This window comes from Sylvia atricapilla, chromosome 3 (assembly GCF_009819655.1).
Source record: "Sylvia atricapilla isolate bSylAtr1 chromosome 3, bSylAtr1.pri, whole genome shotgun sequence".
Taxonomy (NCBI): Eukaryota; Metazoa; Chordata; class Aves; order Passeriformes; family Sylviidae; genus Sylvia; species Sylvia atricapilla.
Window position 1 is genome coordinate 77,399,636 of NC_089142.1, and position 26,630 is coordinate 77,426,265.

Consider the following 26,630-nt stretch of genomic DNA (forward strand, 5'->3'; position numbering starts at 1 on the left):
GCCGCCGGCGCCATCATGTACCGGTCTAGCAGCGGCCGCTCCGGCCCCTCGTCCTCGTCGTCCTCCCACCGGCTGAAGGAGGGCGGCTCGTCGGCGTCCCGCGCCTCCCGTTTCAGCACATCGGGGCCGGGGCCAGGCCACGGCCGGCCTCCCCCGCCGATGCCCGCCGCCGCTTGCGCCGCCGCCTCGCCGCCGCGCTCCGCTTCGCCCCGTCCGCCGCCGCTTCGCCGCCACCGCTCCCCGTCGGGCCACCGCGGGCCCTGCCGCCGGTCCCCGTCGCCGCACCGCAGCCGGAGGTTGCCGTCGCCGCCGGGAGGAGCGGGGCTCGGCGGGCCCCGGGGCCGCCGCGGCAGCGAGCACGGAGACGGCGGCAGCAGCCGGGTAAATACTGCCGTGCACCGAGGGGGCTCGGTGTGGGTCCTGCCCCCTCGCCCGTGGGGCTGTCAGAGCCCCAGACTTGACGCGGCGAGGTCCTTGCGAAATTACACCGGCCTCGGGCTCTCCCTGTGCGAGGGAGAGCGGCAATTTCCCCCCTATTCTTTAGAGAGCCAAATGAAAAAAAAAAACCAAAAACCAGTGATTTCCATTTAAAGTGATGTTTTCCCACTAGTTTCCATTGTATTTTTATTTGTCTTACTGGCTAGAGCCATTTTAAAGAAGGTTCAAAGATGATGCTGTCTTTTCGCTAAGGCAGAGGATGTAACTAGTCGTTTTCGTCCATTTAACATATTGGGTTGTGTTAGTACATAAATACCGTTTAACTTATGAGACTATAACTTTTTAGATAGCATGTTGAATGGGCACTTTGTCTGAATTCTTCTTGCTGTCACGGCGGGAGTACAAAGAGGACTGTTACTGATTTATATCTTTGAGAGGTATTCTTTGGTAGGCGCTGCTTTGTAGTTGGGACTGTGCACAGGGTGTTCCAGGCTTCTCACTTTGTCTTGGCAAAATCCGATCTGGGCATGTGGAGCTCCGGTTTAGGCATCTGTAGTGGTTGGCATCTTGGATGCAGACGCCTTGTAATAAATCAAAGTGTGACGACTTTTATTTTTTGCGTGAGTGGGATTCGCTCGCTTGGGTTTTCTCTTGTTGCTCCTTGGTGCAGTGATTGTTTTGTCTGGTGACTCTGAGCTGTGGAGTTTGATAAGTTCATCGTTCGTTTGTATTACCGTGAAAGACGAGATTTTCATACTGGGCTATTCTAGACAGTGGTTGCATGGTCACTCAACCCAGCACACATAGAGCTGGAAAGTACGGTATACTCGCCTTTTCCTCTTGCTTTGCAGTATGCTCTGCCCTCTCCCGTGTGCTCAGGCGTGGATTGTGAGTTGCAGGGTGGGCTGATGTGAGGAAACAGTAGCTGAAAGTCAGTCCAGCGTTATGTTTTCATTCATTGCCTAATGGGACTCCCAAAAGGGAATGGGGATTGCCCTTTCTCCTTGTGATACAGGTTCTTACTGGATTCTTTTGGAACTGCAGCCATAGAATAGGTCACAGGTGATTGCAGAGGCATTGAAATTCAGGTATTCGTGTTTTTTCGTACTGAAAGGTGAGCTGTCCTGGAGATAAGGAAGATAATGCTGTCGTTGACAGCTAAGCCAAGCCAGGCCAAGAAATGCCTCTGGCCATTTGTTTTCACGTGATATTTCACCCTTATCTCCATTCTCCTTAGTTTCCTATATAGTATCCTTGCGAACTGCATTACTAGTAACATCCATGATGAAAATAAGTAGTTTTCAAAAAGGAAATGTTTTTCTATCTGATTCACATCAGTTTGTGTTGTGGCTGATGGGTAGTTGCACGTTCATAACTGATGGGTGGTAACCTGGGATACAGGACAGTTTTTTAAACTGACTTCACCATCTCTCAGTCTCCCATTTCGCTGTATCCAGGGTAGACTGTAAACCTGTGCTGGCAGTAGCAAAACTTTCAATGCTGACTGTGTTGGTGGTTCAGACTCGGAGAAATTTGACCTAGGAGTTTTGACTAGGAGCCTCCCGCTCCCTCTCTAATGGAGGGGGGTAGGCCACCAAAAATGTCCACTTTACATGAACATTATTTTTGACAAACGCTGCTCTTCTAGTGTTATTTTAAAACCTCCTGGCTCAAGTTAAATCAATCATCTCAGCAAATTGTTACAGATCAGTGATATTTTCTTGCCTATTCTAACTCCAGAGAAGGGCTGAAAAACTATTAATCCTAGAAATTAGGCGTTAGCAGGTTAGCTAATGCTGTACTGATGAGCCAAATGGATTTTTTGTTTATTTACAGGATTACTGCATTTAAGGAAAGCCCTTCTGTAGGATGCAATTATCACAATAAGAGATCTTGAGACAATTAAATAGACCTCTTCAACATATATTGTGCTGACTCTTGCGTTTGCTAAAGCCCAGTGTAAGTAAGTTCTTAGAGTGTAAGGTCCACATTTTTTTTCCATGGAATCTTTTGCCCCCAGCAGCTGTTTGACTGACAAGTGACACTACTTCTTCAAAAGTGATGTTACAAAGTACAAAATACATATGTAGCTTTGTTTCACTTTTTAAAACTACTGTTTACAAAAGGAGCATTAACGAGAGAAAGATAAAAACTGGGATTATGCTGTCATTTTCCAAAGAGTGGAACTAAATGTGATGGAAACATAGCAGACAGCACATACGTTGGGTTATCATGACTAGTTAGGGTAAATTTTAATAAAATTTTTAGGGGCTTATGATTTAAGACCCTCTCTTTTCAGAAGCTTGATAATACCAAATACGCAGATATGGAGAGTTACATAAATATGTTAGTAAGTGGGATTTTAGAGCTGTCACTGAAAGGACATGAATTCAGAAGCCTTAGGAAGAGGAATTTAATTTGCAACAAGAAAAGAGAACTTGAAAGAGGGGAATGTATGCATATGGGTGGGAGATGTAGAATGAAGACACTGATGGGATAAGGGCATGGAGTTGAAATGGAGAAAATATTTGAGTACAAGTTTCAGGTTATTTTCTCTATCCTACATATGAATTGGAGTATGAAAGCAGCAGCCTCAGAGATTTCTTACTAAATTTTCTTGATTCTAGGAGTTGTTTTAGTTTGGTTTTTTGTTGTTCTGGTTTATTATTACTGCGTAGTAGTAGTAGTAGTAGTAGTAGTAGTAGTAGTTGTAGTAGTAGTGAGATGGAGTACAAGCATTTCCAGGTTACAGCATTGTTGCACATTTTGTTGTGCCTAACTGGGATGCTGGCAGTGGAGCCACATATTGGATGTTTTAAGTAGAGATGGTGTTAATTTCTTAATAGCTGAGGAAAACTTTGTGGTGATTGGAAGAATGTGGAGTCACAGCAAAAGTTGGGGTTGAGTACTGAGAAATGTAATGGAAGAGAGGAAGGTCAGGGCTTTATAGTGAGAGATTTTAGCAGACTTTTATTTGTTCTTGCAAGGCTGACACATGCTGCTTTTATTTATCCCTGCTAACCTGCGTACTTGGTCTTTTTAAGGGTTTTATTTTAGCTTCTTTGCTGTCTTGTAAGAAAATTGGCTGAGATTACAGGACTGGAGCATGTAGGGTCAACAGAGAATGGAGAAATGACAAACAGGTATGCAACCTGTTCAGTAATATGGCAGTGGTAACTGTGGTTTAGGTGGCAGAACAGGAAGGGAGAAAAATGCAGAGCAGTGCACACATAGGTATGACTAGTGGTAGTGTTCAGTGCTCCAGATACAAAAACATTTTAAAACTGCAATTTCTCCAGTTAAAAAAAAAAAAAAAACCATAAAACAACCATGAAGTTTAAATATTTTCTGCCCTAACTGCTGTCTCTGGGCAATTTGTAGAAGTCAGTCATAAGCAATCCAAACATTCTTAATGTAAACTATTTCTTTCCTTTGTCCAGAGTTTGTTCTGAGATGTAATCATCAATCGCTTCTCTGTCTTCAGTGGAGGTGATTGTCATCTATATGCTCACAGTCTTGATGACAAGAAGATGGTCTTGAAGATAGTAATTTCTTGAGGCAGCCCTTAAAATTCAGTGTTACAATGTGCACAAGTGAGCCTTCAGAATGTATTTGTATGAGACAAACACATGCACCTTGAATATGTTTTATCTCAGCCAGGCTGTTGCAGGATCATATTGTGCAGGACAAGACAGTAGGTCTTAAAAAGTAATTAAAGTGTGTTCTGATAAATGTTCCATTAATCAGCTTAATGGAACAAAATAGAAATCAGTAATATGTTACCTTAGAATAAGGCTGTATGCACAATGGATTCTAGTACAGATTTGTACAGCAAGTGAATTTTGTTAGGTATATTGTAAGGGAATTCTTTTGTTTTTGTTGGAGATTATGTACTATTGTTTTGATCTCTTGGAGGATTGAGCTGTACCTGCTGCATGTTCTCTGGGTGGATGCAGAGAATTCAGTGCACCTGCTGCTTGCTTCTGCAGTTTTCAGCAGTAAAAGCAGAGTGCAGTGCATGACTGGTTTGGCAGAACTGAAGCTGGTTCACTGCTTCGTGTTAAGCAGGATCTATATTGTGTTGGTTTAAAGTAGCAATTCAAGTATCTCTGTCTTTAGGCAGTCTCATCTGCTTTTTATGGAACTCCCCTTAACTCTGATCATTCCTGTATTCCAGTGCTGTATTTTAGAATAATGTGAAGTGTAACTAGTTAAGCATAACTTACCAGTGATGGTGTTTTGTGTACTGTGTATGTGTACAAAGGAAGGTCTGTGCAGAGGCAATGAGCTCCGGTCTTCTCTGCAGTAGATTTTTCAGAGGCAACTTTATTTTGTTTACTCTGGTTTATCTCTACAGTAATAAATAATGGAAATGGGAATTTTAGACACTTAGAGAAAGTGTTTCTAATGGCATTGGTATTTTTAGTATTATGCTGTGCTTATCTGATGAAACCAGCATGAGGTGAGGAAAACTGTTAAAAGCATCACTGCTAGGAAAATCGTTGTTTACACTGGTTTATACTTTGGTTCATGTTGTTACTAAAGTTGTAAAGGGCCAGAAATCCAGGCACTTCATTAAGAAATTCCTGGCACTGCTTTTATGCAATGTTTATTTAGCTGCTGCTTCTCTACAAAGAAAGGAGAATGGCAGCAAATTTGGGACTTTGTGACTTTCTCTTTGGTTTTACATCTTCCAAAATGGTGCTTCATGAAATGTATTTTTGAGTTGAAAATTTCTTGATAATTCAAATATAGAGCATGTTATTAGCACCTGAGATGAGAAGTTAAATGTAGTCAATACCCTCCTCTTTCTTCAGTAGCTAAATAAAATTGAAGTATTTGGAACAGTTGTTCATCTAGTTTGATGTTTTAATTGATCCATCCCCCCAAGTCGAATTTATTAAGCAGAGCAGAATGACTTTCCTTTCTGTAGCTGGGATGAAAATCCTCTGATTGATGGGCTTGCACTCTCTCTTCCATTTCCAGAGGCGTTCACCGAGTCTCCGCTCCGAGTCTTCCCTGGAGCACAGTTTGCGGATCACTGTGGGTAATGACCGGTATTGCATTGGCACACCGGAGCGAAGGAGGCTGCCCGATAGACTGGGCTCACCAGTTGATAACCTCAGTGACAGGTATGGTCCTGTGCAGGAGGGGATTCACGTGGGGGAAACAGCATGGGAATGCCTCTACCTGATGAGACCAAACATCTCATTAGCCCACTGAATGCCTAGGGAGTGAGGGTGAGCATGTAGCCACGCTTCCCGGGAATATTCCCCCAGCCTCCCATGTTGTGGTGCAGGGAATTACTGAACAAAAGTCTCTGCCTGTGTAACTCTAAACAGATATTTCTTCTCTAATTTTTGTCAGCTGCTTGTAAACCCGATATAAACTAAGCGTGCACATCATATATTGCAGGAGGGAGTGTGATGTCAGTCCCTCCAGTGCTTCCTTCCCCTTGAGGGTGGGATGTCACATGGAGACACTTCATTTGATATTTTACTACTTCAGCCACCTTCTGTTTCTTATGTACCTACATACTCCTTACTGAAGGGAAAGTTGTTTGGTATAAGAATAGTGTAAAGCTTCAACTTCCCCATTTATTAGAAGGAATTGTCTACTTCCCTGATTTTTGAGACTAGTCTAGAAGAAAACTCTAAAGTTGCTTGAAGGAGATTATTATTTTGACTTTAAAAACGTTGCAGAAGAGAACATAGTCAGACAGTCTCATACATTATAAAGGAACTGTTTGAATTCTTAGGATCCCTTGACTGAAATTGGAGAGAAATAGATATGGAGAGAATTCTTTCGTGTTAAAAATACTGCTGTGAATGGTGAACTCTAAATATTAATGGATACAATTTGGGACTCTTTGCCTTTAGTAGGAGAACTGGTAGAATCTGGCAAAAGAAAGAAAATTAGAAAACTGTTCAAATAATCCTCTTTGTCTTGAACTGCAAAATTAAAGATGGCATAGCTTGTGCCCTGGAGCATACAGTTGCACTTTCAGGTCAGGGATAACCATCCAGCATAGTAAAAAAAAAAAAATTACCACTTCCATTTTTGATGCAAATATAATCAACTGTTAAAAACCAAAAAAGCTGAGAGAGGGAAGTGAACAGAATAAACGAATTTCCTGTCTTTCTCAGGGTAAAGTTAAGTTTCAACAGGTGTAGAAAACCTAATGAGAGTTTGGGTTTTGGTACTGTCACTTTTTATACCTTTACCTCAGTTCTCCAGGCATCAGTGTTTGATTTGTAAATCTCTTGTGCAGTTTGCAGTCTTCTAAATGAAATGAGTGTGTATGCTCAGAGAGTACTGTGGTTGGAAGGAAAAGGAAGTGATATGTCAGGAACTGGCACTTCTCTGGCAAATAAGGGGTGGTGGTGTTTGTCCCATTGTTTCATGTTCTCAGGTGAGATTTTAGATTCAGCCTATTCTGTGGTGCTGATGCATGGTTAGAAGTAACATCAGTATAGAGGAGTTTATTTAACTTAAGACTGAGAAATCACAAAAGTGGACTTCTCTATTACAGAGCCCATAAATGTGAATAAGAATGGTAAGAATAGACTCCAGAGAAGGTTTAAAAGTGACAGATGAGTTAGAACAAGAAGAAGATAAAGTGAGACCATGTAGACTTTAATCTTTAAATGACTTTCCTGTGTTTGTAGTGTAAGTATGCAAGAACTTCACATTGTTACGTTTACTTCTTTTTTTGTCTAATCTGTGGTGGCTGCACTTTTCTGAGTGATGCCCATTGTCCAGAAACTTAAAGTATGTGACAGCCAAGTCACCTGTTAGCTTTGTCTAAATTGTCTAGGTACTACTTTTGAATTCTGAATTCTTCTTCACTGCTAGCCATTATATTTGTTTTCAAAAGACACTTGATACTTGGTTAAGGACATTGTTAATCAAGTATTTTTCATCATGTGTTTTTTCCCCTCTCTGAGAGGCTGCCTTGGTACTGGGACACTTTATCACTGGGCTGTAGAATGGTCCTTATTGTTACTGCTCCTATCACATTTTTATTTGGCATGTGGTATGTTCTCATCCTAATTAAAAAAAAAAAAAAAAGGTGTTTCCTGAAGATGTCTCTTCAAATTTTGAAGTAATTGGAGTAAATAATTCTGAATTTAGTTATTCTCAGCTATTTTTGCTAACTATTCTACTTTGATATTTCAAGCCATCATTTTGACACATTATTCTTCGTAATTTGTAGGGCCTTGGGGTGGCAGAGAAGTTCATTAGTCTATAAAGGAAATAAAATACCAAAGGAGGGAATTCAGGGAGGCTTTTAGAGTCTCCTGCAGCAGTGGATTTTCAGGATGCCCGAGGAGACTTTCTCAGGGTGTATGTTCACATGCAGGTCTGTCCTAAAACATCTGTAAGAACTTGCCTCAAGTTTCTAGGGCAGCTGGTCTCCTGCACATGTCTGAATAGGCACACCGAATGCTGTTGGACTGTGTCTTCAGTCTCCTGCTTGGACCAATAAGTGTTTTTTTTGTCTGCCAGAATCTCAATTTGTCAAAGTGAAAAATAAATCTTTTTCTCTCTCCCTGTCTTCCATCTTTCTGGCTCTCAGTATTTTTAAAACATTCTACTACTATCTGAGCTGGCACAAGCTATAGAGAGCATCCCACCAATTCTTTCATATGAGGTTAATACAAAAAGATAGACCAAATCACTGCAGAGACTTGGTCTGCATTAAACTGTGTTCTGAAACAGTGTTTTTGGCATAATATCAAGAGTAACAGTTGGCTTGAATATGAACACTCATCTGACTCCCTATTCAAAGACTGTGTATTAAAGTGGAGTCCTGTTGATTGCTGACAGCAGAACACCACTATTTATTTCTATTTCTATGTATGGGAATATACATGCCAAAAAGTAAATTACCTTACACTAGTTGTAGGTCTCTGAGGCATCATGTGTGTGTAGCCTGTGGTTTGTTGTCCATCTCTGAAACTGCAAATTCCAGCGATTCATGGATTCTTTGTTGGTGAAAGAATTGTGATGGTCACAGTGGTACCACCTTGTATCCTCTCTTGGGAGTGCAGTAGCCAATAGTGGAAATTACTGACTGAAAGCACCCAAACCAAGTAAGAGGGACATAACTCTATTGGACTGCATGCACAGAAAACATGTTTCAAAGAATCCTTTTAGGCAAGTAATAATTTGTCTAACACCTGTATTTAATTTTTGTATTTAAAATTTGCATTTTATCTGTTCAGAGTGTATTTGGAATGTCTTGCTAGTTTTAAATATAGTAGGTTTACTGTTCCTTTCTTTCCAAAGTATGATTAAAAATTCCTGTGCTTTGTCATTGCAGTCAGAGTGTTTGAGTTGTAGGTGACAGCTGTCAGACATGCATCTAAACAATTTGATTTGCGTAGAAGTCAGCTGAAGGTATATGGTGAAACACGTCTGTCACTCCATCACGTGTATTCATGCAGCTTATCCAGGTCTAGCAGGCTCTCAAGAAACATGCTACTGGGAATAAATATACCTTTATGTAGTTTGTGAAAACATCATTTATTTATGAAATTTAATTTAGCTATCTTTGGAAATTTTAGTGCTTTTGGAGGAGGTGGATATGTGTATGTATAGGTGCATGCCAGATTTGTTTTATGAGATGTGTTGGACTGTTAAAATATCTAATAAATACTTTGCAATGATGCAAGGTAAAGTGAAGTTTTGTGTTGATTTTGTTCTTAAATATGCATATGTAAACTGTGAAAATACCCAAGAAAAAGACCTTGTCTGTTCATCTCTTTGTCTTTATTCATTGTCTCTTTGAAAAACTGGGGATGTAAATTATTTGCAGATTTTTTTGAAGATGTCTTCTGGTATGACTTGATTTGTCCCTTCTCAAATCTATAAAGGGATCTTTTGGAGTAGGAGGAGGTGATTTTTGTGGATTCAGGCCATTATACATAGTTTATCTCAAATTGATTCACTCAGGAAAGAGTCTTCTGTCTCATTGATGTCACTTAGGGAGCACATTTTCTTTCTTGGATGATCTTGCTAGATTTTGAAATACCAATCTGTGAAACCAGCAGCTGGTAACTTTTAAAGTGGTTTAGTTTGTAGACACAAACTTACCTAAAGAAAAGTCCCAGAAAAGTTTTTAGGCACAGAGAAAAAGGCCTTAGTTAAAACAGTACTCCTAATTGTAGGTGTCTGTAGGAATTGGTCCAAAAGTAGAGACTCCAAGAGAAGAGGCTGGCTATTCTGATGTTGTGACAGTTGCACATCCACTGTGTGTAATAATGCAGGGGCTGGCACAGAGAAATGCTACCATTACACTTAATCTCCCTGGTTTGTAGATATCAGAAACTGTGCTTCTTTATAGGTATAGGGTTCATGTGATTAGTGACAGTGCTGTCTGCGTATCTGTTGTAAAAGAAAATGTTGATAGAATTTGTGGTCCTTATCCACAGCTGAAAATAAAAAGAGGATCTGGTCGCATTTGCCCATGTGAAACTGAATTACACCTTCAATAATTCATAGGAAATCTGACCTTGGCATCTTACTGGGAGAGGCGAGGAAAGGGATTGTGGTCTGAAATATGATAGTGAGGGTTTTTTTAAAGGGTGTAGTCTCTCAACATTCACAGAAATGAATCCATCCTATCAATTTTTTAAGGCTCTTATTCCTCAGTATGAGTTGAATTGTTCATGTCACTGTGTTTGCATCCTAGGAAGGATGTACAGTACCATTAAAAATAAGTCTCCCTCTCTACCCTGCCTTTTAAGTACATGAAATGTTGGTTCTGTTTCATGAGGCAGATGTTATTTTGAAACTGGTTTGGAAATTACTTGCCCTTGAGTAGGAGTAAGACCTCTGATTCAAGTACTTCTATTCTGTGCTTCTCTTACACAGGGATGATATGGCTGATGGTCCAATATTCACTAGAGGCTTCACGTGTCCTCGAGGCCTTGAGAGATACCCAGCTCATGAAGATCAGCCTTCAAGTCCGTTCATTCCGAGGCATGATGAAGACTACCGCAACCGAGACGTTTTCCTGCACCGTTCCGATTACAGTCCACACTACGGCCGCCGGGAGGAGCTGCCCCGTGGGTCCGACAGAGACGGTGACAAACTGAGGAGATCCCCCTACCCACTGAGGGCAGAGGAGAGGGGACGAGAGATAAAGCGTCCACGGTATGAGAAGGATGAGAAGATGCATGGTGTGAGTGGAGAGCATCAGGGTTTCTCATCAGGAACACGAAACTACCGCAGACGAAGCCGCAGCCGTAGTAGAAGCCTGAGCCCGTCGTACCTGAATGAAGAATTTCGAGAGCTCGATCGAGCAAGGAGGAAAAGAGAAGAAGAGGAGCGCAGTAGAAACTTGAATCATGATGTTTCAGGCAGTGGCTACACAATCCCTGGCTTGACTAGCACGTTACAGACTTCTGAGGCTCGGTATACATACAGGCCTGAAGAAATCCCACCCATGCCCAAAAAGTCTATTTTGAAGAAACGAGTAGATATGGAAGGAGAGTCTGCTGCTCAGGTTTGGCCTCTGTGTGTCTGTCTATGTGCTTCTACTTTCCAAAACGATTACTTCATGATACAGAATGTTAATTTGATTTCCAAAACAAAAAAAGCCAAATGTTTGTTTCTCTGTCCTTAAGAGATCAGGTACCTTTTTGCAGGACTGTATAATTTCAAACTGCATTAGAAACTTTAAATGGTTATGGCATTTAATCAGGAATCATATATATATATATATATATATATATATAATCTGAGACAGAATAAAATGTCATTGTGGAAATTCAACCCAGGATGCAGAGACCTGGGCCAGCTGTCATAGAAAAGCTGACTCTCATAGTACCAGGCAGTCAGGATATTGAACTGATATCCCTTGTCGCAGTCTCTCTTTCTTGTTTCTTTATAGACCTGGAGAGCTGCCTAATGCATACACCATACCTCTGTCTGAAAAGAACTTTTAATTTTTTTTTTTTCCCTTTGGACTATAGGCTGGGGTCAGCCCTACTTAATTTGTACCAAACATGTACTGATTGAGTCTCAAAATTAGAGCAATAGACAGATCAGTGGCTGTGACTACTACAGTTATAAACTGACTTTTAGTGTTTTAACACATCACTTTGATTTGCCTGTTGGATCAGTGTTGGTTTGACAGTGCCATATTTATCTCAGGAGTGCTGCGATACTGAGGATCCCATTCCGTACCTGTTACTGGAAATGCTATTTAATATGGCATTAATTATGAATATCTGAAGAAGGGACTGAGAATAACCCAAATGTGGTAGTTTTTATCTGAATTGAAGTATTGAAATCCTAGGTGACTACGACTAAACTTAAAGTATATCCAAAACTATGTAAGAGGGTTTCAGTTAAAAAAAAATCAATTCTTATGCTTTCAAAAAATTTGTGAAATATAGTGGTGATTCTGTGTGTTCTCTGAGATATGCATTCATTGTTGGATGTGGCATTCCAGAATCATCAGGAAGCTTGATTTGTAATCTTCTGTGTTCTCTTTCAACTGTATATTGTCTCTTCTAACACTTTTATTCAGCTGTGAGCTCAAGGAGAAATGAACATGTTCCTTTGTTCTGTGAGGTGCATAGTGCCTTAGAAGTAAATAGTATCTTCTCTCTTGCAGCCCGAGGGCTTTTCAAGCAGTCCAGCCCCCAGCAAGGATCCTCCTCTTCTTTCTACTCAGTCATCTTTGCCCCAGAGCAACAACATAGCTCCTTTTGCCTCTGAAGTGGAAAACTTTCTCAAACGGTTTAACAAAGGCTCTCTTGAGGAGTCTTCAAACAAGGAGCTGTGTGAAGGTTTGTATGAGTGGAATCCACTCCCTGGGCCTCCCAAAGACACTTCCACGTTTGAAGAGAAGTTTGGAAGCTTCTTAAGTCACAAGGAAAAAGTAGAACCCAAGTCAGAGCCCACTGATCGCCACACTGACTTCCTGCTGCCTCACGAGAGGGCTAGTCAGGATGGCAGTGGTTTCTCCCGAATTCTGGGCATGATGGCTGATTCTGTCAGTGCTCAGGAGAAGAGGAGGCGTAGCTTTCCTGACATTGAGGATGAAGAGAAATTTCTTTATGGTGATGAGGATGAAGATTCCAAAATTGAATCTCTCCCCATAGAGAAGCCCCCAGTGAGTTGTGGCAATGAGATGATAATACAGAAAATGAGCCCACCTCCTTCTTCTGCTCCAGCTGTCAAGATGGATCCTTTGGAAGAGCCAAATGCAGAGTATGCAAAGATCCACGACTTACTCAAAACCATTGGACTTGACATTGGTGTTGCTGAAATTGGGAAACTGGCTGTTCGTACCCAGGAGCGCCTCCATGGCAAAAAGCTGGCGTCGCGTTCTCCGGATCGCCGCCCTTTGGACGCCCGCAGGCTGGACTCCTGGGAGCTGCGCCGCAGCCGCAGTGACACTCGCTCTCCCGAGTCGGGCCAGCAGCGCTCAGCATCGCCTCCGGGCTCCTTCCAGCAGTCTAAAGATGCGTCCTCTCTTCAGAAATCAGATTATGCTAAGAACAAGCCAGTGGGACAGGAGATACCTCCACATGCACCAGAACAGCCTCTCCCTTCTGTCTCTCTCATTCCTTCAATTCCACCAACTCCTCCTAGTTTGCCGTCTACACCTACTTCTATTTCCCAATACCAAATTCCCAACTATTCCCACTACACTGCTGCTCAAATGCCCCAAAACTATCCCACTCCCACGATGGCTCCTCCAGGATATGATGCATATGGGCACTATATGGCATATGCAGCCCCTGGCTGGCCCATGTACCCCACTGCCCAGCAGCCTAATCCTACGCTACCAGAAGCTCATGGTCTTCTTACTATGGCCATGTCAGCGAACCCCACACGTCCCAATCTCCGGGTGATTGAGACAGTCTCTCTGGGAAAGGATGTCTCAGATGTAAAAAGAGATGGTTCTGTGCTTGTTCAAGTCCCTACCACCCCTTCTCATTCGAAAGCACCCCTTCGTCTGTCGTCACACCCTCTCAAAAATACCTCAGAAAGGATGTCGGATGAAAAAAATCGGGCAGCTCAAAAGCAGAAGGTATGTTAGGTATTCTGATATTTCAGAATATGTTGGATTGCATGATTGGTGGGGTGGAAGCTTTTTCTCTTCAGGTGCACCTTTTCTTTTTTCCCTCCAGTCGCTCCAGTTTAAAAATAGTTTGACCTCGTTTACTTCTGTTAAAGATTTCTAAGCATTTGTCTGTATTAATCTGTGACACTTGTAGAAAGTGTATTTTAAATCTCTCAAAGTTATATGCCGTCGGCTGTGGCATGTAACTTACGATTTTTTATGAAATCATATGAATTTTATGAATTTTATGATGATTATGGCATATAACATACGATTTTTGATGAAATCAAAAAGTTGAATTTCTTTGGACCAACAAAATCTTACAGAGAAAACACATGGTGGCCACAGCTTGGCTTTATTCTACTGAGATTTAGATATTGAAATACCTGAAAATATCTGGAGATACGTAAAAATCTGAAGGGACAGTGTAAAGAAAAGAAAATGCCTTTTTTTAGTGATGTCCAGTGACAGAACAAGAGGCACAAACTGAAACACAGGAGGCTTCATCTGAACATGCTACATTGTACAAAATATCATGGTTATACCTGTATTAGACATTCTTAAGTGCATACTGAAGGATATTACCATTCACCATCACATACAATCTTCCCTCTACATTTATATTAATTCTCTTACAAAAATCACCAAATTAGAAGAATTTAGGGGAAACTCTACTTGGAGGCTCTGACAACAGTTCAGGTCATACATGTTAATGTTTTCCTCATCTTATCTACAAACCAGTTATCTTGGTTTGTAGAATAATTAGAGAGTAATGGGGAAGAATGTATTTTAAAATAGGAAACTGTAGTTATACAACTGTCAGCTGGAAAATTCCCAAAACTTGTTTGAGTTTTCAGACTAGTGTCCTCTTGGTCTTTGTTGATAAAATAAGGGCATAGGATTATTTGGGTATGGGGACAATTAAAAATCATTTAGTTCCAACCCCACTCAGAGCCCCATCCAGCCTGGCCTTGAACACTTCAGGGCTGGAGAGTCCACAATCTCTGTGGGCAACCTGTTTCCATCCCTCACCATCCTCATTGTTAAAAAAGCACTTGTTTATATTTAGTTTAAATCTACCCTCTTTTACTTTGAAATTGTTGCCACTTTTCCTGACAGCAGACTTTGGTAAAATACCTGTATCCCTTTTTCTTTCAAACCCCCTTTAGCTATTGAGACTGCAATACAATCTTTTATTTTAAGAGCCATTTCTTCACTTGTATAAAGTGCTACATCAGCAAATATGTGAGTTTCCACTGCTTGCAGGAATAATAATTTCTTCAGCTGACACAGCTGAAATTTCATTCTCAATGAAATTCAGTACTTTTGGAAGAGCTATCTTGGCTAAGGGTGCGTGTTTTTCTCCTTCCCTGACATTCCCTGGTAGCTCATCTGTGCATCTTAGTAGAACTTTTAAGGCTTTGTCTGCACTACAGAAATCTTTGACTCGGGTTTAGTCCACTGGGTTTTTGCTGGGATAGCTGGGAGTATAAAAATTTGCATACTCCACTTGATGCCCCCATGCTGCAGAAAACTCAGGAGAGAATGGTACTTAGATGATAAAAAAATAGCATACAAAACCAAAATAATAATAATAATCTCTATACAGTGTTTAGAATGTAGCTTAACTATGTTGGTAGAATTACTTCAGGAAGGATTCAGGGATCCTGCCAACATTGACACTGCTATAGTAGAAGTGATTGTCTAGGGAAGTCAAGATCACTTGTTTGTTAAGGGAGGAGTCTGTAGTAAGTTTTAAGAGCCTTGTGAAGGTAAGAAAATTGGGATTTGCCTCTTGAAAAATGAAGCTGGAAAAGAAACTGAAAGAACTTTTCAGGTTTCGTTTTAGCATATTGCGTTGTTTCCTTCTATGAGAATCAGTGAAAAACCAATGAAAAAAGGATTTGTGAGTTCCTCATGTCACAGTTTACCTTACTGAACAAGACACAGATTCAATCCTGATATTTCATGTCAGACTGAAGCAAAACCTAACTAATAGCTAAAAAGGGCCAGAGTCAAGGCAGGAGGCAAGGTGAAGGGCTGTGAAGGCTGATGGAGCATGGTAGTTGTAGAGATACTGCATGGGTTTTGAACAGCCATTTGGCATTGATCTTCATTAGCCCTGTACAAGATAGCTGAGCCTTGGGAAGTGGTGGAACAGAGCAGTTTTTTTTTTCTTTTCTGCCCAAAAGAAGAAAAATTGCCTACAAACTGGGTTGAACCAGAACTACAATACAGTTACTTTCAGATACAGGGGGAGAGGTGTATTTATTGTGTTAAAATATGCAAGAACATTTTGGTAATAGCGAGCAGTGTTGTGTGTCTGGGTCTTCCTGTCATTCTTGCAAGACTGTTTAACTTGTGTGGGGAAGAGAAGAAAATCCAGACACCTTCCAATTTATTTAGGTGATAGAAGAGAGAGAAAAACTGAAGAATGATCGAGAAGCACGTCAGAAGAAGCTTTACTATCTCAAGACTGAATTGGACAGGCTACGTAAACAGCAAGGTAAAGTGCATTACCCACCCCCCCAGCCCCTGCTTCTTTTTCTCCCCCATTGGGATGTGTCACAAGTCCTGGTATCTAACAGGAGAAGGAGGACCAAAATAATAATAGTCCATAATCTATTTTCATACTCCTGGCAATGCACAAGTCTCGAGAAAGCAGTGACCTAGTTACTATATTAAGATCAATTGCATCAAAATTTGAGCAAACAGTTGCTCTTGCATCTTCTTGGTTTGATAAGCTAAAGGAATAGTAATTTATGCATTTTAATGTTTCTTTAGAAGTGAGAAGTAGTAACTGAAGATGCTGTTGTGCCTTTCAAATTTTCATGAATCTTATCATAGATAAGATAGAAAAGTCATGTCTCAAGAGAGCTAATTTTTTGTGTCTTTAAAATTTGTTTGGTCCAGGTAAATGCTTAATTCCCTCACCTTTGGAAAATGATACTTTCAGGTTAGAATATGCAATTTAACTTCTGCTTGTTTGGTCCCACAGGGAAATAGTGATTATTAAATTCATACTCTGGAGGATTAAGATGCCTCTCATAGGGTGTGTGTTATGGTAGTCCTTATAGAGGCACATAATGCAGATTTAGTGATGCTGTACCTGAGAGTTAGTTCCATCTTTACAACTTTACAGTGAAGATGTAGCCATAATATTTTATATTAGTATTTTACTTGTTGCTGGAGTTCTCGTACGGCTCTAAAGTCAGTTTTCCTTCTGCGTTTCTGACTCTTCTGGTTCCTTGATTGGCTCAGGAGAGATGTTGAGGAAGAAACGTCGTGAGAAGGACGGACACAAAGACCCCTTGTTGGTTGAGGTGAACAGACTACAAGAGAATATTATGAAGGAGATTGCAGAGCTGCATAAAGAAGCTGATGCGGCCGACAAGAAGCAGTCTGAGCTTGATAAAGTAGCACAGATCCTGGGGATTAACATATTTGAAAAACCCCGGAAACCACCTGTGGAAACTAAAGATTCCTTGGAAAAGAGCAGCAAGTCAGAAAATGCAAAAGGTGTAGAGAAAACATCTTCCTCCAACAAGGTAAAGTCTTACAGTTTGTGTGCTAATGATTTTCCTGCTAAGAGAAGAGGGCACTGAGGAGACAGCTGGTCTCTGTCATTTACTAGAGGATCATTTGATGTCATTTGTTACCACATCTCATACCCTGGCTTTGATGGTGCATGCAGGTGAGAGTCAATGTATCGGTGTATATAATGTCCCTCAGGTTTTGTGCAGTTCAGCACCACTTACTGTTTTTTATCTTGGTTTTGCTGAGGTGTTGGTTGGATTGAGCAGTATCGTGATCGTGTGTGTAGCTGTTTGGTCTCAATACCAGGAGGACAGATTTTTTTTTTTCTCTACAAAATTTCTGTCATGGCCTTTCAGGCAGGAGTGTTTATAGCAGCAAAGCTCTCTGAAAGTTGGGAATGTGTTGGTCTTCTCACTGGGTAAGGATAGTAACAAATCACGAGGCTTAAAGATGATGGTCAGTGTAACAAGTTTTTTATGTTCGTGTGTTCTCTCTTAAGAAATGTCAGTATTCATCAGTATGGTCTCTCTGACATGGGCTGTACTAACTGTGTGCTGGAGGTACCAGAGCAGTCTTATTGCATTCCAGAAGACAGTTTTACTTTGAAATTAGGATGGATACTACCATCTGAAAGGTTATGCTTATATTCAGGAAATCAATTTTCCTGCTTTTCAGATATTTATTCAAATATGTAACAGAAATAGCTAATGGGAAATTGTAGATTAATTTTGAGTAGATCTTAGCATATATATTTTTTGTAGAGAGGAAAACATTAGTAGGTTAAGACCTATAAGGGAAACTGAGAGAGCACCTCATCAATTTATCTGAAGAGAGGATCTCAAGAGTGTGGAGCCAGGTTCTTCTCAGTGATGCTGAGCAAGAGGACTAGAGGCAATGGGCAGAAACTGGTGCACAGGAAGTTCCAGCTGAATGTGAGGAAGAACTTCTTTACTGTGTGGGTGACTGAGCCCTGGAACAGATTGCCCGGAGAGGTTGTGGAGTCTTTCTCACTGGAGACATTCCAGAACCATCTGGACACAATCCTGCACCATGTGCTCTGGGATGATCCTGCTTGAGCATGGAAGTTGGACCAGATGATCTCTAGTCCCTTCCAGCCTTACCCATTTTGTGATTCTGTATTTCCAACAAAGGCACTCAAATCTGTTTATCCTGTAAAATTTAAATTGTGCTTTATTGTGGTCTGAAAACTCCTTAGGTATCTTTAATTCAGAGATTTGCTTTTTTTTGTTGTTGTTGTTTCTTGAAACATCTCTGAAGTTTACTGTCTACTTACTTCAACAAATTGTTTGCTTCAGTCACCACTTCATAAATCTAAAGTAGGCAAAAATGTTTGTTAAGTCCTACATTTCATTAAGTTATATTGTTTTCTTTTCTTGGGATATGGCATGTGTGAATATATTTCTCATTTTAATTTGCATTGTCTGTGTCATCCAAACCCATGACTTAATCTCCTTTTCATAGATCCTTATTTTAACATGGAAAATTGTGAATTCTGGACAGGAACATTTAATATTTTCATACATATGTAGGCACATAGCACATGGCCTTCAGCCTCTCAAATTCATGTTGTAGTTCTGATTGTTAACTTTTTTTTCATGAAAAGAAAGATGGTGCAGGCCTTTCAGCACTGAGATTGGTTGACTCTGCCAACCTGAGGGCAAAAGCCTTTGCCTTTCTGCTTATTTACAAGGTACCTTGTGGTCTGTGGTCTGTTGCTGCTGACCCTGTGTCTGTGTGTTGTAGTTACACAGTTCAGTGCAGAGGTGAAGCCAGTGTTACTGTGCTAAACAGATCACCCTGTCTGGGCTCTAAATAGTGGCAAATTATAAAGGCATCTTTGAGCTGGGGTAATGCACAAACTGGAGTTAAGAGTGGGCTGTCACCTGTCTATCTGAGGAGCACTGTCTTCTTAAAGTTCCGATTGAGATAGTATTTTTATAGGTGTATGTCTATAAATAACATAAACATTGATGCTTGTGTGACATTGTGAACATCGTTCCATGCACCTCCTGCAGATCATAAGTTGAGCTCATTGTTCAAGAGAATGTTTGCTATGTTCTTGCTGACAGAATGCGTGCAAATATTCATTGGGTCCCTTCTTATTCTGCTACCAAGAGCTAAATTATATTGGGGTATAGATATCTGTGCTGGTGCATAGTGGCCTGGCTGTCTCTTCATTCTTTGATTTACAATGCATGTTGTGGGGGGTGGTGTTAAGGAATTTAAAGTAAGGCAGATGTAATTTGACAATTTTGAATCTGCTTAAATAAACTTATTCAGTGCTGGTTGTGAATAACTTGGAAATCATGCAACCAACTCGAGTCTGCTAAGTTAACATACCGTTCTTTCGAGGCTGACATGCAAAATGATAACATGATGACTTTATGCCATTGAAAATGTAACTCAAAACTCAAAATACATCTAGTACTATTGTAATCTAAATTACCAGGGCTCATTCATGGTATATTTCAGATAATACTTGTTTTACAAGTATACTTGTTCTACAAGTGTTAGTTTAGTATTAATTTTGGATAGAGTCCTGAAACATCTGTATATCACTATATGGCGTCTTTCTGTACAGATCAATGTGAGTGCAAACATCACATGTTTAAATCACAAGATCCTTCACCTTATATGCTTAGGTAATTAACAAAGCCATCTTTCTTTTATTATTAAGCAACAAATTTTCTGGAGAATTCAGGAACACTCAAATAATCTGATAAAACTGGTGGAGTTAAATACTTTTAGTCTACTGATTTTTGCTTCCTTTTCCATTCTGCTTTCATCCAAGCTACTTTCACAGTAACTTCTGAATGCCTCTAGGGGGGAGCCATTTGAGGTCTTCTGGGCACTAGTATGGTAAATTGGAACTGCTGTGTGAAACCAATAAAGTGGGAAGGGTGCATGCCACAGGGAATTTGTTCATTTGGTTCCTTGATTACCTACAACCATCCAGCCATTACATCTGGGACCTTTATTGGAAACTCTTCACTGCAGCCACGCAGCATCTTAGTCGGCAATACCAGCTCTCTGAAACGGTGGAATTAACCTGGGCGCTGAAAAACAGGTGATGTATTTTTTTTTTGGTGTGTATGGCTTCTGCTGGAGGCAGGTTCTGAGTTCTAGAGCATTTTGTCTGTCCTGCCTTGTCTTAGAGAAGTGTTTCCTTCTGTTCAATTTAGGAATCAAAAACTACTAATGAAAAATCAAGAGGTAGAAGCCCGAAGCCAGCAGAATCCTCTTCACAGTCCTCCAAACATCCTTTCCAGTTGGCCAATATTTATGAATATTATGATGCAGGGAACCACTGGTGCAAAGACTGCAATACCATCTGCGGGACCATGTTTGACTTTTTCACACACATGCATAATAAGAAACACAGACAGGTATGTTGCAGGCTTCCTTCACTAAGTGCATCTCATATTGCTATGAATATTAACACAAAAACATACATCACAGAACTACATTTTACAAGAGAACCTGAAGTAATAATGAGCCCAAGAAGTAGATTTTCAAATTCTTTTCCCCTAATATTGGACTTGAGCCGTTGTACAGCTACTGGTGTGTTCCAAATATTGTAGATGGGGCCTGTGTTCAGTTTGCTGGGGTTTGCCACTTGTGTTTCACATGGTTACCTGTTCTTTGTGGTCATTTACATTTTACGCTTTTCACAGGTTATTTGGTCATTGTAAATTGTAAAATGGGAGGGAAAAGAGGAAAATTAGTTCTTGTAAATATTTGCACGTTGATTTTAATGTTCAGTGTTCTAAAAGGATATTAAAAAGGAAAAAGACAAGTGTTCTTGCCTTGCTGGTGTAATATATGAGCCTATATACCTCTGTCACTGTGCAAATAGACCCTGGATCCTTACAACAGACCTTGGGCTTCGAAGACCCAGACTGAGACCAAACAAGACTCCATAAAACGCATTGATAAGATAACGGTTCCTGCCAAAGGTATGTTATTTTTTATTAACTCAGCTATCATCCCTCTTTGCCCTCCAGCAGCTTCCCCTTGCTCAGAGAAAGGAATTTTCAAAACTTTACCTTGGTACAGGAGCGCATATAGTTACTGTATTATTAGGAAAAAACCAAATTATTTAGTTTCTTGCCTGTTCTTGTGGAAAAGGTCATGAAGCAAGAGTGTAGGAAAAATGTGGTCTCTTCTCTTCGTTTTAGAGATTAATTTTTTATTTTGAATACCAGTTGTCTTTCAATGTAGTTCTGAAATTCTAATTTTTGCCAGCATACTAGAATTCAGGGCATGACCACAAGAGTTGGCAGTGTTTGGGTAGATCTTGCACAGTGTTCCACATAGTCTTGTAGTAGACTTTTCCATTCAGTACATTTTTAGCAGAAGTCTCCCTGATAATTGACTGATGAGTACTTGTGAGTGAAGACACAGAAAATCTGAGCTAGACATATGGAAGGAGCTGTAATTGAGTTGAAAATAATATAGGATTTAAAATAAAGGCCTAAAAGGCCTGCCAGTGATCAACTCATTTTATTTATCTGTTACATATTTCTAGTAGTGCCCACTAAAGAGAATCTGCAGTGTCTTAGATAGCTGTAGGGGGTTCTGTAGGCACAAGGATGCAACCTTGGTGAACTTCAACAAAAATATTTGTGTTCTGTTTATAAACCAGCTGCTTAGTATTTGAACAGACTATACCAGAAAGATGGAAAATAGATCAAGACTGTAGGAAATGTTAACCTACTTGAATACACTCGATTACCTTAATACAATTGAGACCTCTTAAATTTGAACCATAGTAATAAACTTCTTCACTTTACATGTTTGTTCCTGGTAGTGGTGGTTCCTATAATGTAACTGTAAGGAGAACAGCATTAACTGTTCCTAGAAGAACATTACTGGAGGTTTTGCTGTCATTCGTTGACCAACTTTGTTAAGAGCTTGGCTTTTGTTTCTCTGATAATTTTCTTTGGCCTTTTCAGGCTCTGAGTTTCTGATTCCTATCACCGGATATTATTGCCAGCTCTGTCAGGAATTTTTTGGAGATCAAATCTCAGCAGAGCAGCATGTGAAAAGTCATCCCCACAATGAGAAATATAAGGTTGGTAACCGGTGTACTAGGAAATAGGCATTCCCTACATTAGCTTCCCCTTGTCCTGTCTTTCTTTCCTGAAGAATGACATTTAACTGCTTGGAGTATACGTATTTGGTTGTCTTCTCTACATTCTACTGAACTAAATAAGCAGAACTTCCCACTACATCAGTACATGTACATATTTTATCTGCATGAAGCTAAAACAGTGTCTGCTGTAAAGTGACAACACTGCTGCAAGCAGTTTGTAGTACCTCAGTTTCCTGGTAGGAAAAGGTTGCTTGTCCTCTTGGTGTTGAGATGGCACTGAACAGGTCAAAGTTGTCAGAGAGCTGCATTTATTTATTTATTTATTTCTCACAGAAACAGTGGCTAAAATGTTGCTGTTTATTTCCACAGAAATACATAGATGAGAACCCACTCTATGAAGAGAGGAGAAATCTGGACCGTCAGGCTGGATTGGCTGTAGTTCTGGAAACAGAGCGCAGGCGGCAAAACGAGCTGAAACGGAAACTGGTTGAGAAACAGAAGGAAGAGAAGGATGAGAAAAACGCAAAAATAATAAAGAAGGAGGAAGTAAAGAGCATCCCAGAGTCTGGAGAAGGGAATAATGAAACTCAAGGCAAAACAGATTCTTCTGGGCGAAAAATGGGTATCATGGTTAAGCTAAAGAAGGAAGAGAAAACAGAGGAGAAGAAGGAAGAAAAGAAAGACGAATCTAAAAAGGAATCACCAAGCCAGACCTCCTTTGGGAAATTCAGCTGGAAAAAGACAGAGAGAGAGGATAAAACCCCAGGAGCTATTCCAAAGGAAGAGAATACAGAAGGAAACAAAGAGGAGAACAAGTGTCAGTCTGTGAAATCCCATATCAAGCCCATTGAAATCAAACTGTCTGGGAAAACTGTTATTCCGCACACTAGCCCATGGATACCAGTTGTTTCCACACCGACACCAACAAAAATTCTCCCCAATCTACCAGTCCCCACCATGATTTTCAGGAAGTCTAATACTGCAACAGTTAGTAAACCAGCACCTTTGAACACTTTTTTATCCATAAAATCCTCTGGAACTACCACCAAACCACTGCCTGTGGTAAAAGAAACAAATGCAGATCTTCTGCTGCCTCCAGATATAATATCAAAAGCTTTTGGAGGAGAAGAAGTAATTTTAAAAGGCTCAGAGGAGGATTTGAAAGCAGCAGAGAAAAATGAGTCTTCTCAGACTGCAGATAGACTACCTCCACCCCATCCTCCACCAGTGCAGCCAGCAGTGCAGCCAGCAGCTCTCATCCCTGCAGATGAAGTAGCTCCAGGTGTGTCTGAAAGTGAACAGACAATGTTGGCAATGCCTGTGAGACCACCACCACCTTCAACTGCTTTCAGTGAACAAGCAAAAAAGATAGAGAAACGGAATTCTTGCTTGGCCACAGCCAATGCTAAGGATCTCTATGATATTTTCTACAGTAGTGGTGGAAAGGGTTCAGCTGACAGTAAGCTTGTGAGTTCTGCACTTCCAAATGGAGAAAACCCTAACACAACAAAACCTGCTGACTTATCTGCAAATCACAGAACAAATAGTAGCTCATCCTCATTGAAAGAGGATTCTGAGAATGTGGATTCCTCACAGTGTAATAATCAAGTGACAGGGAGTTTGATTCCTGTTGAAAATCAGGCAGAAATGAACAAAAAATCACTTCAGCCTCACCTATCAGAAGTGGCAGTGACAGAATTACCAGAAAAAAAACCTATTTCTGGTATCCAGATCCCTGCAGAAATTGGACTTGTTGATAGAGGAGGTGGAGAGCAGGCAGGTAGCCTGGAATTCTGTGATCTACAGAAAACTGAGGTGCAAAAGAAGGTTGGACAGGAAGATGGAAATAAAACTCCAGTTACAAATACAAATGTTCCTGGCACCTTGGAGAAAGACACAAAGACGAAAGACTGGGAAATAAAAGCATTAAGGCCTAAGCATAGCCTACACCCAAAGACTTTGTTACCTGAGACACAGATTGAAATTCAAAGTGTGGGGAATTCCCATTTGGTAGAGGAAAAGTTAAATGATAACTGTAGAACTCACTCAGAAACTGATAGTCTAGACTTGCTCTGGGGCACATCCAGAACTAGTAATGGAAAAGAACAGATAGTCACAACTCATTCTTGTTCTGAAAGTGGTTGGGATTTATCAAATGCTCCAAATCCAGAAATAAAATCTGGTTCTAATGAGGTTAATGCTTCAGAATTGACAGAGGGACAGACAGAAACTAGAAGTACCCTATTAGAAGCTCAAGAAAAAATTCAACCTAAACCTTCAGTGTTAGATAACCAAACCCAGAAGCAGGGAGTTGAACGGTTAGACAATACCTGCTCAAACATTGTTGAGATCAGATCCAGTCTAGAATTAGTAGCTGAAAATGAAAAAAAGTCATTAGGACACACTGGATCTGATGTAGGAATAGATAATTTTCTTTTCAAGAGACCATCAGAGGATGTGAAATACATGAAGACTCCCTCCCAGAAAGCAGAGCTTGAGTTGAAAAGCACTGATTTCAGTTTGGGAGACAATAAGGTAAAACATGAATGTTTCGGCATCCTTTCAGCAGGACTTTTAAAGGAAAATACAGAAGAAGTTAAAAAATTAGAAACTATTGCATCCATTAGGCTGGAGTCCAGTAAACTTAAAAAGCTGGGCATTGAAAGAACAGTAAATGAAACAGAGATTACTGATTTTGCTACATTGACTTCTGGTAGTTGTGAAGATAAAATTTGCACACGGATTTCTCAGAAACCCATGCTGCAGCCTGGATCACAGACCTCAAATAGCGACATTACAGAAGTGGTCATGCCAGTTCTAGAAATGCAGGGCATTTCTCCCACGTCTGAGATACCTGTGCAAGTGAAGGAGGGCAAAGGTGGCACTGTTGAAATGAGTTGCAACAGAGGCAGCACAGAAAGTCAGGCTTCTGAGTGCGTGGAAACTTTATTGCCTGGGCTCAAAGAAACATATGGGAAGGTGGGTGGCTCAGGAGGCAAGGGAATGTGCACCATCCAGAGCAAGAGGACTGAGCAAACAGAAGCTTCTGACAGTAGTTTGGAAGCTACAGTGAATACAGGAATTGCTGAAACCACAGCAGAAAGCCCAGTGGGTTGAACTAAATCCAGCCAGTCCCAATATTTGAGGAGCCAGAGCTGGCATTATGTATATCATTTTTGTTTGTTTTTCTTTTTGTTCCAGCTGAGAGTTTTGGGTGTATTTTGCATTCTGTGGTAGGACTTGACTAAAGTGAAACGTAAATCATCAGAAGGCAGTCACATACTTTATTCTGTACATAACTAATTGTGTAAAATGTTTTTTTCATGTGAATTTTTTTGGCAATTTCTTTTCTACACTCTGCTATTAAAATGGAATCTCGTTTATAATGTGTGCGTCTTCTTTATTTTGGGGGCTTTTATTCTTTGACCATTCCTGGGTGTTATCCAGCTCACCCAGTTTGTGTCAGTAGCACCATGAGTAGCCCAGCTGCTGAGAGAAGCTCAAGAACAGCAATTTAGAACTGAGGAAATGGAGATTTGCAGAAGAACTAAAACTTCTTTGAACTGTAATGCATGGGTTTGTTTACTTTTGTTGTTCAAAATGCAAGAATGTGTTTAGAGTTGATTTTGTTTGTCTGTTGATCTGTCTCTGTGATTTGTAATTACTGTTGTATTACATCTGTACTTGAGATATTTCACTGTATTGTATAAGCACATGTTATGGATGCCACATCACTAAGCAAGGGGAGAAAATCTGTCCCGACTGGCTTTTGGAGAAGAAAACTAATCGGTAAGGCTCTGTGGCCTGACACCTGGACCAGACATATTGAGGTCACTTACATGATTTGAAATGGGCTTTCTTTAATTTTATTGTGATCCAGTAACTATTTGTGTTAAATCATTTAGCAGCTGACCAGCTCTGAAGAAGTAGAAGATCAGAACCCTGGTGTCAGGAATTGGACTCGCTTCATGTGATACAGACACATGCATGCCTGCCCTGAATGGTCCTTGAGCTATTGAGTGTGATGGTTCTCATTTGTATAGCTTGTTAAACACTAAAGTATTAAATGTATTTCCTTGGATAAATATAACATTTTTATTTGTAAATTGTTTAAAAAAATAAACATATGGAGGTCAACAAGACTTTCTTCTTGGTTTTTTTTTTTTTTCTTAACTTAGTAAAAGTGTTTTATTTCAATTAGTTTCTGATGCCTGTAGTAGTTGATAAAATTGAGAAACTGTAGAGGATGAAGATACGCAATGGTTAGCCTGCTCAATAAAATACCAGTTTATTCCCAGCTGAAGTCAATGGAAGAACTACTGTCACCATGATCAGTGGAAGTTTGTTTGAAGTCCTGAACCCTGTGTAAAACCAGAGGTGGGGCGTCAGGGAGGGACCCCAACAGAGCTTGAATTTCTGTAATCACTACGTGCACATGGACCTCTGGAGAAG

The 26,630-nt window shown here is 40.4% G+C and overlaps 1 protein-coding gene across 2 annotated transcripts; it reads left to right on the plus strand.

The window, feature by feature from the left end:
* Positions 1-26,320, plus strand: ZNF318 (zinc finger protein 318). 2 transcript variants are annotated; one of them, XR_010743253.1, is made up of 11 exons: positions 1-381; positions 5,425-5,570; positions 10,318-10,951; positions 12,068-13,492; positions 15,932-16,031; positions 16,787-17,073; positions 20,266-20,469; positions 20,940-21,039; positions 22,039-22,157; positions 22,548-25,967; positions 26,084-26,320. XR_010743253.1 is itself a non-coding variant. In XM_066315891.1 (10 exons), the coding sequence occupies exons 1-10, from the start codon at positions 16-18 to the stop codon at positions 25,293-25,295; spliced, it is 6,129 nt and encodes a 2,042-aa protein (XP_066171988.1). In that variant the 5' UTR covers positions 1-15; the 3' UTR covers positions 25,296-26,320. The 2 variants fall into 2 exon arrangements, 1 of the variants encoding a protein (XP_066171988.1); XM_066315891.1 differs by having other exon boundaries at positions 22,548-26,320.
* Positions 26,321-26,630: the final 310 nt, after the last annotated feature.